We start from the raw sequence: 18,276 nt of genomic DNA on the forward strand, positions 1-18,276 counted from the left end.
CAGATCGACGATGCATACTCCAGCTTTGGCCGAACTAAAGTTTTGTATAAAACGAGTTTTATATCTGCTGGTGCAAGAGCAAAGTTTCGTCGTAAAAAACCGAGCATGCGGTTAGCGTCGCTTGTGATATGATCGATGTGTGTTTGCCAAGAAAGGTTATCCGAGATGTACACGCCAAGATATTTGTAACATGACACTTTGGTTAGGGGGTCGTGGTTGAGTATGTAGGTGCATGCTGTAGTATTATGTTTTTGACGGGTTACTCGCATTACTTTGCACTTATTTGTGTTCAGTTTCATTAACCATGTATCGCACCAGGTAGAAATCTTATTAAGGTCAGATTGTAGCGCACTTTGGTCGGCGGAATCCAAAATTTCTCTGTAAATTACGCAGTCGTCCGCGAAGAGTCTAATAGTGGATGATATTGTATTCGGCAAGTCATTAATATAAATTAAGAATAATAGGGGACCTAAGACAGAACCTTGCGGCACACCAGACGTAACAGAGCAGTGCGTGGAAATAAAGCCATTAGCAACTACGTATTGTGTGCGGTTACTTAAAAAACACTCCAACCATTTGAGAATATTTACATCTAGATTGATTGAGTTTAATTTAGAAAGCAGTAGTTTATGACAAACGGTATCGAATGCCTTCGCGAAGTCGATAAATACGCAGTCGATAACTGAAGAACGGTCAGCGGCGCAAAATAGGTCGTTAGTGAGGCTAAGTAACTGAGTTTCACAGGAGTAATTTTTTCTGAAACCATGTTGGAATTCGCTAAAAAAGGAATTGTTTTCGAGAAAGCGGACTAAATGGCTGTAGATAATGTGCTCAACAATTTTACATGGTGCACTGATGAGCGATATGGGTCTGTAATTGATGGGATTGTGAGTGTTACCTGTTTTGGGCAAAGGAACCACCTTCCCGACCTTCCAATCCTGTGGTATTGCAGAAGTTTCCAGAGACTGTGAAAAAATCTTAGATAGAATTATAGCAGATAACATTTCAGTATTTTTTAAGAATTTGGGGTTAATACCATCATCTCCGGGGGAGGAAGGTTTCAGATTTCTTATCAATTTGGCAACACCCACCCAGTCTATGATTAATGGATCCATGGGTAAATAATTGCAGGCAGGGAAAGGGGGCGAACAGTATGGCGTACAGGTTACAAATACCAACGAAAATACCGTATTTAAGGCTTCGCAGCACATTTCACTTGGGATCATACAGTCGTCTTCAGACATCAGTTCAATTTTCTTTTCACTTTTTCCGTTGATGGTTAGCCAAAATCTACGGGGATTAGTTCTAAGCATAGAGGGGAGGGTAACTTCAAAGAAAGAACGCTTAGCCACGGCAAGCGCGTGCGCATATTCATCGGCTGATTCATTGTACGCAGCCCATCGGTCAGTTGACCTCGAGCATTTGGCTTTCCGAAAAAGGCGCTGCTTTTTATTGCGTAGTCGCTTTAGGGTCGGTGTGAACCACGGGGATTGAACAGTATTCGTTATTCTACGCAGAGGTACATAGTGGTCTATTAACTCAGACACCTTGGATTTGAACCGATGCCAGTTTTCGTCTACAGAACGCTGATCAAAATTTTGAAACAGTTCTTCGGTGAATATTTCAAGCTCCCTATTTATTGCAGCATAGTCTGCACGTTTGTAGTCTCTGAATGTTTTGGAGGTTTTCTGTCGTCTGGGATTCCTGTTGGGAATAGTAAAGTGGATTGCTGAATGGTCACTGAGACCAGGTATCACAGAAAGGGATGTAACAAGATCTGGGTGAGTTGTGAGGACTAAGTCTAGAATAGTTGAGCTGGTAGTAGTAACACGGGTCGGGTAATTGACAAGTTGCATTAGATTGAAATCTGAGCACACACTGACAAAAGAAGCGCTTTCAGACGAGCTGGAGCTAGCACTTGGTTGGGGTAAACACCAAGAAATATCGGGCAGATTGAAATCTCCCAGAACAAAGAACACTGCAGCAGGAAATCTAATATGTATCTTATTTAAAACATCATGAAATATCTCGGAAAAGCCTGAAGAAGAATTTGGAGGCCGATAGCAGGCACAAATAATGTAGTCTTTGTGATGCAGGCGAATGCACACACAAACTAATTCAAGTTCAGAAGCGACATTAACTTTGAAAGACACAAATTGATTTGATACCGCAATTAAGACACCTCCGCCAGAACGGCTACCCCGGTCGTACCGATAAAGAACGTAGTTTTTTGCACCATGCAAAACTTCCCTGCTATCAATTTTCGCTGACAACCAAGTTTCCGTCAGTATGATTACATCTGCCAGGCACGCATGAACAAGGGATAATAATTCGTCACGCTTGTTCATTACGCTCCTTACATTACAAAGGAGAAAGGAAATTTCCCGCTCAATAGCATCAGCTTGTGAGCGCACATCTAGCTACGTTGAAGACTGACCTTCACTTTTGTTTGGGGAACACGATCCGGCTTGGTCCAGACTATTATGATTACTTCGGCAGTTTTGAAAGCGCCCATCCTTTAGTCCAATTTCAACAACACGATCGGTAATGCTGCAATACACATAGCTCTTTTTGTCGATTACAACTTTGTTGTACTTCAGAGAAAATGGCTGACTGGTGGCCTTCGCGAAATCCAGCAACTTTTTACGTACGGTGCGCGTTGCCTTACAAAAGTCCTGAGCAACTGAAATGTTTGTACCGCGTAGCTTGGATTTTTGTGAAAAAATTGATTCTTTCGTTTTAAAAGACGCAAATTGGACGATGATTGGCCGGCACTTATTTTCGACAAACGCTCCTAATCTGTGCGCACGATTAATCGCTTCATTGGACAATTGTATTTTGAACTTGTCAGAAAGAATTCCCCTAATTTTATTTTCTGCTTCAGCCCACGTCTCTTCCACACAATCAGATATTCCATAGAATACCAAATTTTCTCGTCGTGCCCTGTCTTCAAAATCATCTAACCGTGATTGTAGTGTGGCGCTTTCATTACGTACAGCTGACGTAATCACCGCGTCCAAATTCGCTTCATCATGTAGTGCGTCAAAGGAATTTACTTTTTCTTCAACAGCGGCAAGACGCATTGTCAAGTCAGATACCTTGGTGTCAAGAATTCGTTGGTTTTCTTTTACCTCATTGATAGATTCCAAAAGCTGGTCGTGCCGCTTGTCTAGGTGCTTAGTAAGACGGTTTATTGCAGACAAGACTTGGCTAGTTTCAGCTGCAGGGTCCAGTTTTGGGGGGACCAGGGTTAAGCTCAACGTCGCCTCCTAGTACAACAAGCTTAACAACATACACAATGTCATAAAACTCAGACACTAAAACATGTGGGCATGGGAATAGCAGCAGGCAGATATTATCGGATCTTTTCGAATAGAGCGAGGGTACAGTACCAACTTGAACAAAAAAGCAGAAAGGGTTTTTAGCGACCATCGTCGCTGCTGCCATTCCCTGCCCACTGAATTGTGGCGAAGTCGGAAGGCGGCTTAAGTAGGCCATGCTGGATGCGGTCGATGTCCCTCTGGCGGCTTGGGCAGCGTCCCCTTGCGGAGACACGTATAAAGGCATGTCACATGGCGCAGAATGGATCGTTGCTATCTCCAGGACCGGGCGTTCTTCAGCAGCATTTGGGTGCGCCGAAGTCACGGCGCAGGCATAACGGCACGTGTGTAGCAGTGCAGCCAACTGAACGAAAAAGCAGAAAGGGTTTTTAGCGACCATCGTCGCTGCTGCCATTCCCTGCCCTCTGAATTGGGGCGAAGTCGGAAGGCGGCTTAAGTAGGCCATGCTGGATGCGGTCGATGTCCCTCTGGCGGCTTGGGCAGCGTCCCCTTGCGGAGACACGTATAAAGGCAGGTCACATGGCGCAGAATGGATCGTTGCTATCTCCAGGACCGGGCGTTCTTCAGCAGCATTTGGGTGCGCCGAAGTCACGGCGCAGGCATAACGGCACGTGTGTAGCAGTGCAGCCATTTGAACAAAAAAGCAGAAAGCGTTTTTAGCGACCATCGTCGCTGCTGCCATTCCCTGCCCACTATATGGAAGCATATAGTGCAGTTGCAGAGTCAAAAGTCTATGGTGCTGTCAATATAGAAAAAGAAGACTGCACTAATCATGTGGCCAAGAGACTTGGCACCGTGCTACGGAAGCTGCATGTGCCATTACCACGAGGGCAGAAAATGAAAGAGCCAGCCATTCAGAAGCTCCAAACATACTATCAGATTGCCACAACAAGCAACAGGGGGAGTGTACGGGATATGTACACTACACTATGGGCTTCGTACTTCCACTCATGCTCTACTGACAATTCTGGCAGCCACAAGTTTTGCCCTGCAGGAACAGAGTCGTGGTGCAAACATCAACGCGCTGAAGCACTTGGTGAACCTGCACCACGCCACACACCTCTCCTGACAAAAGCACAAGGATTGGCTGTTTTGCCCATTTATAAGCGGCCAACGGATGAGAAGCTCCTTGCTCGATGCATCAAAAGAAAAACCCAGAACGCATCCGAATCCCTGAACAGCAAAATTTGACTACTTTGCCCCAAGACTAAGTTTGTCTCCCGAACGGTTGTCGAGACTGCCGCAGCTATGGCAATCCTGTGGTTCAACAAGGGTCATGCTAATTTCGAGCACATCCTGGAAAAGCTCAACATACTGCCATCTAAAGATCTAGTTACTTTCAGTGATTCCCGCGATGCGAGGCGCATCAAGAGAATGTCCGAGTGTCTGACAGCAGAAGCACGGGCCCACCGTCGTCGTGGAGTGAAAAGGGCACGGCTAGAAGGGAGTGCTCGCAAGGACCGTGAGGGCACAACCTATGCTGCAGTACAGTTCTAGTAACTTGCAGTGCTTTTCAAAGTTCTGTTGAACATTATGGCCAAAGATTATGCATTTCTAACAACTCTGTGATAAAAAAAAAAAAAGGTTTCAGACTTTCAAATGCGTTTTTCTCCTTTTGCAGTTTTGTGTGATCTGTGCTTCTTATACACGCTAGTTCATATACTTAGAATTGTTATACCTCTATGAAATTTTGCACATAGCATGATGAAGGCCCATAGAGTGCAAGTATCTATTCAGATTGTCAGTGCTGCTTGATTATGTTTTTCAAAAATTACATAACATTGAAAGCCCTTGGCAACTAGAGCCATAGTAAATTTTTCTATTTTATTATTGTATTTCACCTTTCTACACACAAAATTTATATAGTTTTTTGCACTCTACAGTTCCAAAGGATCATAGTCAGCTATTTCTGCATGCTTTATCTCAAATTTTTATAGGTCAGAATTGTTGCATAACAATGGCCATAATTTTGCAGTATCTGACCTGCAGAAAGAAAACCAAGCAATCTACATAAAAATAAATGACATATTTGAAAAGAGGAGAAAAAACTCTATTAGCATGCCAATTTGTGTTAAATTCAGACTCTTATTAAAGAAAATCGTTTTTCGTATAGCATCTCCCCTTAAGGTCGCGCAGTGGGTGCATAGCAAATTCGAAAAGGTTTTATGCACTAAGTGTTTGAAGTATGCACTAGTAACAGGATGTCGCTATCGCGTTCAACTTCTAAAGGTGAGGCTTTAAGGTCCCCCAATTTTTTGGTAAACAGCAGCAACAGTTATCTCAATTAATTGAAAACCCATGTTCAAGAGTCAGTTGTGAATAAAATATCGTGTGATGTACCGCGAGACTCTACCAATATTCGACCGCTTTGACTGACCCGTCAGATGGCCTGTGAGTTTGTTCCCGAGATTCAGCCAGCAGAAAGTGCCAATGAGAGGCAAGTAGATTGTGAAAGTCTAGATGATGAGGCGCCTAGCTTATCACGACAGGGAGAGGCGCTTAGCATCGCGCGAGATGATGAAGCACTTGAATTAGCGCGAGGTGATGGCTCTTATCAAAGAGAAACATGTGATGGCCAGCCGGCTGGTTTAGAAAGTGTCGATTGTTTCAAAGGTGCAGATAGCTAGAAATAAGACAAGCGCAAACTTTCAATTCCATTGAAAGTTTGCATTTGTTCCTGTCCCATTTTCTCTGTGTCTTTCTATTTGCGCACACTATTTTAGGGGGGACACGGGTCTTAGAAGGCTAAAAACCGCAAACAAATCGACTTTTTGAAGCTGACATTTTCGGAATCTGTACCGATTTTTTTCACCTCTCTGAGAAGTTTCTCGCTTCTCGCGTCATTATTTCTGGCGCAAAATCAATTTATAACATTCCTGTGAGATGAATGTGAGCGCAAATTGGCTCTAAAATCGTGCTTTTTCTGCGCCGAACTGTTGCCGTTACACACAAGCTATCATGTTCATCTTGGTCTCGTTTGGAACGGTCGCTCTTCATCTTCAATTTCCCGCCACTGCTGGCTCGCCTTGCTAATTGGTTTTGCAGCAAAAATGCGTCATCGAGAAGCCCTAGCGCGCGATTATATTGACTGCTCGGGGCACGTGACAAAACCTAAGCATCTGATTGGCCAAGTGGCGTTTTCGGCGTCTGCTTCATCATCATGACGCGCACTGACATGCGTCATTTTAACACGGTGCTGCTGACAGCTTGCGGCAGTAAAAAAGTTTTGTGCCACAATAATTTGTGAAGCGGGTGTGGCGATTGTTCGTTCGCTGTGAACTTCAGAAAGAGCCCCGCTATGGCTCCGCATAACGAGGAGAACAAACTCACCGCGGTAAACAGCGGTCGCCGAGTCACCGGTGTAGGCCTAACTCATGTACGAGCCCGTATATTGCCGACAACGTTACTGAGAGCGGCTGTGTTTTGCAGCCTCATCAGTTAGAGGACGGCAAGTAAAAAGCAGAAGTGAAGATACAAGAGATATCAATCTTTGTAGCGACGGAATGGAAGCACAGTCTTATTGCTAAACCCACCGATGTGCAGTTCCCCCCGCCTGACGAAAGGACCTTGAACTGCACTATGGGTTGTCAGAGCGGAGTAAGCCACGCGTCGACGAACAACAGAAAGTCAAACCGTTCGCGGTGAACGTGCTCGCCGCCTGCGCAATGGAGGCTACAGGCAACAGGTAGACTGATTTTAACACGTGTTCGCAACGATGTCGCGGTCTCCACTCGAAAATGCAGCAGTCTTACGCGAAAAGGAAACTCTCTGCATCGTGTAGCCTCAAAATTGATGAACGACAAAGCAAGTTTGGTTCGCGACATTTACGAGTAACTCATTCTGGACAAGCCGGAAAACATCGCAGTGTTATTCGACGGATTGTGGATGACGCGTGCACATTCGTCGCACATCGCCGTCAGTACCATTACCGAACTGATAAGCGGCCTCGCGGCAGATGAGCACACGGCGACAACTTGCTACAGGACTTGAAGAAACGACACGCTCGTGCAAACAATCAGTCCTATTACATTCCCGGTGCATATTAACTAACCAAAAGTATGTGTGCCATGATATTTTTCAATGAAACGGTGAAAAAGTTTTAACTGTATTTTTCTCCAAGCACAGATTTTGACCACTTTCTTACGCTTGTTCTAAGAAAGTGGGCCTAGGACAACTAGAGCTATTATTGTTTTTGCACAATGTAGCTAAATGTGCAAAAAAATAGTGGTAGGAGCTGATTTTTAATGGGCAGCTTCATTTTTTTTTCATTTAAATATAAAAAATTTGTTTTTGGTTACATACAATGAACTTGATTGTGCTGTAATTTGAGAAGTACCTGTTACAGTTTCTATCAGCTTGCAGCATTGCACTCCCTAGGCTTTCTAGTATCCATATATACATTAATGACTATGTCATCCTAACTACATACATTTTTACGGTTTAAAATGTTGGAATTTGCTGTTTTCTTGAATTTTCTCAAATAGCAATATTGTACACCCTGCATGGAAATTCCTGCAATACATCAAAAACTATTACAGATAGCAGAATAATTCTTTTTGTAGCATGAAGCTATATGTTTGGAGCACACAACATAGGAAGCAGATTTTGATTTCTCTTGATGCAAGTTTTTAAAATTAGTCTTTTGTGTGACCACACAATGGCCACATTCAGAGCTATGAAGCTTAGTGTAGTGTAATGTAAAAAATAATGACCCAATCAAAAAAGTGCTTCCTATGTTGTGTAGCTTGTGCTTTCTACTGTTATAACTATGTCATTTGTAAACTTTTGACTGGTGATTATTTTTCTATTGTGGTAAGAACAATAGGGATTGTTATCTTGATCATTAAATGAACCAATGAAGCTACAGAAAAAATAACTACATCTTCAAAATCTGAAGAACAAACTGAGTAAGCATGCCAACTTTTGTCACATTTGGTTGAAGATAGATAGGTAAGAGAGACGTAAGACCCATGTCTCCCCTTAGCTTGAAATAGTTCATCAGAAGCACTTCAGCAATTCAAATTGGGCCACTAAGTTCAGAACTATTTGTTTTTTTATTTGAAACAATACCAAAACACAGTCTACAGTGACTAGTTCATCGTGTCCACTTCGCTCCACTATTGGACCAGTAAACACACACTGGCTTTTCTCCTCTGCCTGGCTCGTAAAGAAAAAACGCAGGCAACTCCCAAACATAACACTGGCACTGAAAACACTCAGCTCTCCCGAGATTAACTCGATACAACAAGGCCCCCTTCTTGTACCTGTGTCACACAGGACCATTTAAATGGCCATTCAGTGCCAACTATTTTGCCATAAGCAAGGGCAAAATCAAAATAACAACCATAAGAGCATACAGTATACTGTTTAAAAGTATGTGTGAGCACTCCCTCTATAGCACTTCCAGACAGGCAAGTGGCATTTGTAGAAAAATGGAGATAAGTTTAATTGCAGCACATGTTTTATGTGCATACTGATATGGCATGGTATAAACATAAATATCTGAGAGATAAATGCATGTGTTTTCTTGATAATTAGCTCATGCATAGTTTCCCCACACTTTCCTCTCTTTTTTGTCCTATATTCATTTCATTAAACCAGTTAAATGCGCTTAATCTGTGTCATCCCAGTTTTCTGTCTTCTGCACTTTGCGCACTGCCTTTATCGCCCTGATCGCCTTTAGTCTGGCAACATGAAACAGTTTGATGAAACACGCATAGCAAGTGAACTGATCCCTGATTGTTTTTGTATTGTCAGTAAAACGCATTTGAATGCTTCAGTTCAGTTCACAATGGGCGAGCATGGGTGCTTTGGATCAGGAGAGGTACCTGGATTTACACCCCAGCAGCAGAAAAAAAAATTTAGTTTTATTTATTATTTCTTTGGTGCGCACCAGCTGTAGATAAGAAGGGTTTTTTTTTTGTTCCAGCTTTGAAAGTTAGTCAATACAAGCTTCACACAGAAAAATGAAAGTTCCTTCCACAGAATTGTGGTGAGCCTGCTACTGTCCTGCGAAAGACATTCGTTCTAGATGGTTTCCATTCCAGCAAGTATATATTTTTTTTTAGCTAATGTAGATACTATGCACATGAATAGGTAACGGTTAATTGCAACTACCTAGAACATCACATTCAACTGAGCAGTAATGTCGTCATTGCTGATAGAACTTCTTAGTATGGTTAGGCTTCTGATCTAAAACTAGTGACACAAATGTGTGTGTATGTGGGAAAGTAGTCAGATATGTATGTTTGTTTTGCTCTGAATCTCCGTTACCCCATGTCGAACGAAATCTTTTCGTTTATCAGGATCTCCGGTTATCCAGTACAGTGCTATCATTGAGTAAGTCCAATACAACAACATACGTGGGAAAGTAGTCACCCTGAAATGGAGCGATCTACTGAAACACGTGATGTACTTGATCTGATAAAAACGCTACTCCTGGGAAGAGCACTTGTGCAAAAGTTGTGTGGGAGAGACAACAATGGCTGCAGGTAGAGCTGACAAGTTTTTTTTTTTTAACCAACCACAGCTGGACAGCAAGTGTTTTTGGAAGTGCAATCATGTTTACTGGCATATTGGGCATGTCTGATTGGGCCCATGCATGTTCAGTTCACACCTGGCATTCGGTTGATATGTGGGGTTTAACGTCCCAAAACCATCATATGATAATGAGAGACGCCGTAGTGGAGGGCTCCGGAAATTTTGGCCACCTGGGGTTCTTTAGCGTGCACCCAAATCTGAGCACACGTGCCTACAACATTTCCGCCTCCATCGGAAATGCAGCCGCCGCAGCCGGGATTCGAACCCGCTACCTGCGGGTCAGCAGCCAAGTACCTTAGCCACTAGACCACTGCGGCGGAGCCACACCCGGCATTCTGCTGTATGCTAACTGTAGTGCATAGCCTGGACATGCCCAATCTATCTCATATGTTTTGCTACCGAACCGCCAATACTTTATGCTAAGTGGATGTGGCACTGTTTGCTGCATCACTTATTGTAGGGAACTGAAAATGAGGCTTGACAAGAGCTCACCAGCATTGAAAGCCGGGTGGTCCTCCATAACTCGAACAGCTGCTTCCACAGCATCAAGTGAAGTGCCTCCCCGCTGAAGCAGTGAGTATCCTGCATCCACTGCAGCACGCAGGGCCACCATCTTTTCCTCAACAATGGCTGCAGAGACCTTGCCAGCCCCACCATGAACGACCACGACTGGAAGCATGCCTACATCAGCACCACAATAAGGACAACTGCATTGTTTCACTAGCTGTCTCAGTGGATATATATCGCAACACTTATCACAATCACTTTTGCATTTCTATGCGAACTGAATGATTCTGTGACATTCAAAGTTTGCCCATTGACAAATTGGTATGTCTTTAGTTTGGGTTACCTATATGTGTGGCTGTGCAGGATTAGTTTTCACAGAGAACCAAAACTTTCTTTCACACACACTCTCTTAGGTTCAGCACATAAATGTGATGGCTTTTACGTGCCATGCTGTATGGGAAAGCTTTTCAGGGCACAAGCACCCAACCAAGAAAACTAGGCATAATGGGCTGCCTTGTTGGCTGTGGCTGCAGGCAACTAAAGCTTCGCTCCAGTGCCAAGTCTTTGCCATTAGAAATGCTGCATTTAAAAAGTAAAGGAACTGCAACCAAATAAACTAGATGGCATGTGCAACACTTGGTTTATAGTCTCCATGTTCTTGACATTTCCTTCACAAGGGTTCTCAGTTTTGTTTGACACAAGCATAAAACAATGCCTGTCTTGTCTATTTTGGGTGTTGTTAGTTTCCCAGTGCTAATAAAATGGCAGTTATACAGCTTCAGTCCAGCTGGTGATGGTGCCACAGGGAAGTCCACATAGCTGAAAATGCCTCTCCAGCATTTTATTTACTCTCTGGTTATATAGTTGGCACTGCAGGTACAACTATACAATTTAGTGCACTATAACAATGATAATAAAAGCCATAATTTCAGACATAAAATGACCCCCCCCAAAAAACATGCTGTTTTTGTAAGACAATAATGCTGTATGTGTATTGGGAATGTAATTTCTTGTGGAATGTATGTAGTTAGACGTGACTCATGACTGCTATCATAATGAGAAAAGCTGAGTGAAATTGCTTGTGACGAAGCAGAAAATTTGTATGAGCACGTTCTACCAAAAGTAGCATAAAACTGCACTGACTTCACAAGCAGGCCAGCATATGGTGGACAGTTGAGCCGGACAGGGTTTTATCCTGTGAACATTTCTCTGGAACAAGACAAAAAAGAGTATCTTGTAGCAGCTAAGATAATATTACGCCGATACCATGCCAGTAGTTCTGAGTTATGAAACAGGCAACTGCTTTAGACAGAAATAGAAACCAAAGTGAGTTGGTAGGTGCTTATTTTCGGTTGAAACAGCACACACGGGACTAGAACTACGAAATAAAACTGGTGATGCTCCTCTTTCTTCGTCCCTTCTGCGCTGCTTCATCCAAAGATGTTTTAGATACTACCAATAATCTGTAGCCTTCATGCAGCTGAAAATCTTAGAAGATAAATCGTAAATGCCCATTAGAGAATGCCAAATATTTTAGCATAAGTGCTCTAGTGATTTAGGTGCTTTGGAACAGATGGCAGCTAGTTATGTTCCCAGGGAAGACATTCTTGCAATGTTCTAGCAGGTGTTCATAGAAATAGAGCCTAGGGAGAGAAAATTCAATGTGTCTCACAAGCAAACAGAAGACGAAGCACCACAGGAATCTCATATTCAGTGAGAGTATATTCCTGCAATGTTCTAGCAGGTGTTCATAGAGACAGAGCCTAGGGAGAGAAAATTCAATGTGTCTCACAAGCAAACAGAAGACGAAGCACCACAGGAATCTCATATTCAGTGAGAGTATACAGATTCTACTAAAGACTTGACTGATAAACAAGATTGTAGTGCATAATCTAGGCAGTAGCGCAGGCTCGCATGGACTGTGATGGCAAAACTTCCTTTCGGCATCAATGCATTCTTTTGGACTACCACCTGCACTACATAAAGCTTGTTTTTGTTTATGCAATGAAACTGAATACAGCTGCAGCTTTCTTGGCATTCCCTATGGTGCAACTCTGTGTTTGTGCACTGGAACACTGTTTAACCATACTATTAACAATTAACCACCCCGGCTGACCATGATCTATCTTGTGACTGTGGCCTTATAAAACATTAACTACACCTCAAGGCTGTCATGCGATGCTTCGGTGTAGTTTTTTTCCTTCCTCATAAGCGGTCTCCTCAGGACTTCAAGGGCCTAACGAGAAATGTTTCTCGGTGAAGGGGGGGGGGGAAGGTGTTCACTTCACCCCTCAACCAAAAAAACTGTTGTAAAAGATTCAACAACCCTCCCCTTCACATATATTACAGTGAAAGCTGTTACCAGATCAGAACACAGGTGACATGTGACACTGTAGTTGTCCACCGCTTGTGATCGTAACCTATATTGCAAGAAATTAGAAGAAAAAAAACTCAGTAAATAAAATACACGAAGGACACGATGGGATTCGAACCGGGGTTTGCTGTGTGCCAGCCCAGTATTCGTCCGCTGAGCCACGCCGGTGCTTGAAACTCGTTTCAAAACTGGCCTTAGGCAGGCTTGATGTCGAGAAAGGAATCGTGCTAATATGAGTAATAAAGCGTTCTAGAGCATCAAAGGAACAGCCATACATCACACAATGCGAACTGCATAAAGAGCGGGTCATTCAATGATCCAACGTATTACAAAAGCTTGTTCTTGTTCACCTATTACCTTTGGCGCATACCAACTTCAGGCATAACTCTTCATCGTCATCAGCCACTGCATAAAAATATTGCACAATATTCCTAGCAAGTGTGTAGCAGATACCCTGCTTCACCAAAGAATGATGAAGGATGGCATAGTGAATGCCAGCCTACTACACAAAAATTGTGATTAGATATGGCATAGTGGGTACCCAGCAAGTGTGCTTGTAGCAGGTGTAGGAAAAAAACGGCCCCAAAAGATACGTGCCCTACAAAAACATCCCTGGAAGAAACAGCCTCTCTAGCAATGCTGTCCCCAGCTTAAAATTAACGAAGAAACGAATAAACTACAATATTTATTCAACACTTCACAAATTTTCAGCCAAAGTGTGTTCAAAGACGAATGAAGTTAAAACCGAATCGTGTGTCCAACAGCTTCCACAGAGATCGAAGTTTTCGTTCATAAACCAGGTGCTGCTCTCGACTAGTAACTTCAGACACATTGCGCAGACAAATACATCACTCTGTTCTCATTTTCTGGGCCAGTTTCGTAGCTCAGGAAGGGCTCTGCATGGTCACTCGCAGTCATAGTACAAGGTGACGGAATAACGAGGTCTTTGAGGCTGACAGAGTTCGGTGGGCCCATCTTGCTCCGTTGCTGGCAAATGCAGCGTTTCAAGCTCTGCTCGCTGCTTATGTGGCATTTTTCTTTGTCATTAAGGTTTAAGATGGCATCTGCAACAATGGCAGCGGGTCTTTCTCTCGAGACAAGTGCAGTCGCTTTCATTTGCTGCCTTGTTCTTGCGCTATTAATCGTAGCATTATCTGCACGGTGGTTGTCGTGAAGGCTTCGGTGGTGGTCGCTTGAGAATTCATCTATAATAAAAGCGCCTTTGCATCCATTACGTTTTGCACAACGCGAGCGGGTACTGAAGGCAATATCTTTTTGTCTTGTCTACATAAACCGCCCAGGCACAGCTTTTTACCTCCTCCGATTGCCTCCATTCTGCAAATAAGTATCCTTAGGTCAACCACGGGGCAAGTATCGAATGTGCGCTTGACAGCATCCGCTTACCTTCTCAGTGCTGATGCGACCACACTGCTACCTCCGAATTCCATGCTTGTGCAGTGAACAGCTGCCCCTATAGGTCTTTTTAGGTGTGCACACAGCTAGATAACATGCATCTAACATGGTTTTGTATGTAATATTGCATTTGACATTACACGTGTGCTGATAAGTTGGGACAGGTCGCATGTCATTATGATGCTTCGTCAGTAATTCTTCAGTAAACTGCGATCTTCGCGCACATCTTTTTTTCCTTTGAAAAATAAAGTATTTGCGACTAGAAGGTGCAACGTTCGACGGTGTCTGTGTGGGGACGTTTTTTCTGACAACGCAAATGGGAACACCTTTCCCAGGAACATTTTTTTCCGGTGACGTATATAATCAGGAGACGTAATCTTCAAGCAAAATCTCTCCCGGGGTGGTTTTTTCTGCAAGCCGCTCGTAGCAGACTCAAAGAGAGTTAGAAAAGGCTCTGACAGGCCGCTCTTTGAGTTGTTGCTGTGACCAACGTGGCTGTGACAGTGCTGCGCGTTCTGCGCAGACATGCCGTTTTTTTTCTTTTTTTCTTGCGTTTGTTTGTTCGTGTACACATGTTAAATTCACACGATTGTATTTGTAAGCATCACACAGACAATTTTAAAAGTTAGAGGTGGGGGTAGACGTCCCCGAAACCGCGCCCTTCTCTCCCCCCTCCCCCCCCCCCCCCCCCCCCCCCCCCATGGCTACGTCCAGATGGCGTGATCAACATCGTTCGAAGAGACGCTCTCAAGTCGTGGCTAGAATCACTGGTAATGACCATGTCGTGATTTAGGTCGTTCGAGAACGGCCTCTTAGGACGTGACTAGAGTTACACAAGCGAAAGCACGCCCGTAATGTCACGGGAAAGCTCACCTGCAGGGGTTCGTGGTCAGTGCCTGAGTTCACCGTCAAGCTTCTGCTGTGCCGTGGCCAGCCGGGAGGCGAGCCAGTCACGACGCTGCTTGAGATAATGAACGCGCAGTGTTTTCAGCTTGTAGCCGACGCCGACGCCCAGCATAAAAGAAACAAAAAGCAGCAGCGATAACTGCTTCCCACTGATAGTCACCGACATGCCGCCGCCGTTCGTCCGACGCACAGGGCGAATACTACTAGCGGGAAGCCTGGGGTAGCTACGCTGTTCCACCGAGCAGCTCCATTCGAATATATGCACCGGTTCCTCGCGGTTACAGACGACGACCTGCTCTATAAACTTACGACCTGCTCATGCCACCGCTCCTCATGTCGCCAGGTTCATAGAGTTTCCTACTATACACTAGAGGGAACTCTGAGCAACGCACGACGCTTCAGCGAGCATGGGAATGATGGGTAGTACACACATTTGTCTAAACTTCGTACTTCTGGCCTGCTTTTGGCTCCGTGCGTGTTCGTGTGACTTGAAGCTGTTTTCTCACGAAACAAAAATCAGCAAATGTTCAGCTGATTTTTGCGCTTAGAAAAGGCTCTAACAGGCCGCTCTTTGAGTTGTTGCTGTGACAGTGCTGCGCGTTCGGCGTAGGCCTGCCGTTTCTGCGCAGGCCTGCCAAATAGGGCGCTTCACCGCCCTATTTTTTTTTTCGAATTACCTTTCCAAATTGGGTCACGAAGTTCAAAAGGGTTGAACCTTTCTTTCAAAACAAAATCAAAACACAGCAATAAACGAAGCCGCAAGTGCAATTCACTACCCGCAAGTACGTAGACTAGGCAAATGTGTGTACTACCTAGAGCCTACTACAAACTGGTAGGTGTTTTGTGCTACTACACATCATTCTCATAGTCGCTGATTCATATAGGTGTGCGCCGAGGTGATTTCGACCGGCGGCGGCGTGGGGGTCGTCCAGAGTCGGCGGCGGCGTTGTCGGCGCACGCCGGTTATTTCAACGGCGGCGGCGCGCGGCCAATTTTCGTCGGCGGTGGCGGCGCCGGCGGCGCAGAAACCGAAACTGAAAATACAGAAGGCTCTTCTGCCACAGGTTACAGAATTAGTTAAAATTCAGGGATTTTCACCCAAATAGCATAAATGACACTACACAGATGTGTCGACATCCCGATGAATGCAAAGCGTCTTGTAAAATAGTTTTTATTTCGCTTTTATAAAAAAATAACGCGTATTTCAATCTATGTCCATGTTCTACCGCAAATGTGCAGCACTTTGTTTTTATTTAATTTACGATGCAGCAGTTTGCTGCTGTTGTTGGCTACGTCGTACTTCATGAAACCTTCTTTCATTGAACAATGAGCAAGTAGTGACGCACGTCACTCATTTCGCTTTTTCCGAATCCGATCTCACTTTTACATTGTTCGCTGCACAAAAAAGAAGCACTTCTGCTTCGAGTTTTCTCATTGCGATTGCATGAAACCGCTTTTTTGAGTATCTGTCATGCTTTGAATGTAACTTTCCTTCAAACGAATCAAAATACCCACTTTTCACAATGTGAGAATCTTTTATGCAGCGCTATAGGATGCGGAAGGAAACAAATCTGCGCATTTGTTCAACTAGTTCTCAGCGCGGTGTTCAATGAATGAAGTGTAGACATGGGCGTGGGCGAGGCGGGTGGTGCAACACGGACACTTGAGCCCTTCAAGCTCCACCAGCGCTTGCTACCCACCCTAGCGACACCAACACGACCCGCTCCCTCAGTCGTGATGCAAGTTGAAAGAAGGGTTTGCATCCCCCCAAGACAAAAACCTGTCGATGGTCATGTGTGCAGATGAGAGCAAATGCAATATTTGCGCAGATACACAGCCCATACTGGTCACCAGGTGGGCGTCCGTTGACCACGCCTGCAGAAAACGTTGACTCCCCGACCCCTTGGTGTTTGGTCAGGGGAGGGGACACCCCTTGCAAGTGGGCCCCATTAAAATTTCTCTTAAAACGTCACAAATAAGAATGCTTGATAAGTATGTATAAAACATTTAACTTTTCAATGCTTTTTTTGTAGCGTGTACACGTGCTCAATACCCATCAGATGTGTGATACAATCTATATAGCAACTGCCACTCTCGACTTGTTCCGGAAAAGACTCAACAGAAGAATGCAATTACGAGTGCTGGGAACCTATGTTCGTTTGTATACTTGATTTCTAGGCATGATTTAAATTCCTACATAAACAAAAATAAAACCTGCAACATATTAAAAAAAAGGCTGCTATTGCAAGATGTGTGTTCCAAGACGTGATTTTTCTAGACTTACGTCTCTGCAAGGCACATCTGGTGTCACAAACTTGCAAGTGTCCCCTCTTTTCCTTACGACATCTCCCGATTCCCTTCCCTCTCTAATAAAAAGGCACCAATGTAGGCCTCCGTAGGCCTCCGTGATTGCCTACTGGTGCGTAGCGGGCCATTCCGGTGGCTAGGACCAACAGTGCCGATTTCGACATGCTTTATTGGAGGTGCTGAAGGATCAAGAAAAGGCCGATATTTGTAAATTTCTTGAGAGTTCAGCGATAGTTTCTTTGTGAATACCGTGGATTATTGACCCTCACTTTGTGTATAACGCTCCAATGCAGAGTCAGAAGCCATCACATGTGCAGGCATCATTAAGATTCTATATAACATTGCTAAGGTTCAGTACATTTGTACAAATAATTCTCGTTAATTAAACATTTTGTGTATAATCCTTGCTTGGGTTAGTATGTGTGAAACATAAATTTGAGAATTAAAAATTCTCATTGTGGGTTTCTGCAGCAAAGACGCATTGATTAAAATTGATGACTCCGAATTTGATTGATATGTGGGGTTTAACGTCCCAAAACCACCATATGATTATGAGAGACGCCGTAGCGGAGGGCTCCGGAAATTTCGACCACCTGGGGCTCTTTAACGTGCACCCAAATCTGAGCACACGGGCCTACAACATTTCCGCCTCCATCGGAAATGCAGCCGCCGCAGCCGGTATTCGAACACGCGACCTGCGGGTCAGCAGCCGAGTACCTTAGCCACTAGACCACCGCGGCGGGGGATGACTCCGGAGCTACGGCAGAGGTAACATTCGTTATGTTTTTTTTTCGGTTACGGTAACGGTAATGCGTTAGCCTTTTTATGTATCTATATAACGTGGAGCCGTGAAACGTTCCCCTTTTTCTTATTAGAGTAACGAGTGAG

General features: G+C 44.2%; 1 protein-coding gene across 4 annotated transcripts in view; it reads right to left on the reverse strand.

Moving 5' to 3' along the window:
* Positions 1-15,353, reverse strand: part of LOC119167694 (isoaspartyl peptidase/L-asparaginase) — a 36,509-nt gene extending 21,156 nt beyond the window's left edge. Inside the window, exons 1-3 of one of the 4 annotated variants that reach the window (XM_037419215.2) lie at positions 15,049-15,353; positions 11,532-11,597; positions 10,374-10,562 (exon numbers count right to left, since the gene is read on the reverse strand). In XM_037419215.2, the coding sequence (XP_037275112.2) occupies positions 10,374-10,560 (187 nt within the window). In that variant the 5' untranslated portion in view covers positions 10,561-10,562; positions 11,532-11,597; positions 15,049-15,353. The remainder of the gene's footprint in view (positions 1-10,373; positions 10,563-11,531; positions 11,598-15,048) is intronic. The other 3 variants (XM_037419217.2, XM_037419216.2, XM_037419218.2) reach the window with 3 other exon arrangements.
* Positions 15,354-18,276: the final 2,923 nt, after the last annotated feature.

The sequence above is a fragment of the Rhipicephalus microplus genome, chromosome 6, assembly GCF_043290135.1.
Source record: "Rhipicephalus microplus isolate Deutch F79 chromosome 6, USDA_Rmic, whole genome shotgun sequence".
Taxonomy (NCBI): domain Eukaryota; kingdom Metazoa; phylum Arthropoda; class Arachnida; order Ixodida; family Ixodidae; genus Rhipicephalus; species Rhipicephalus microplus.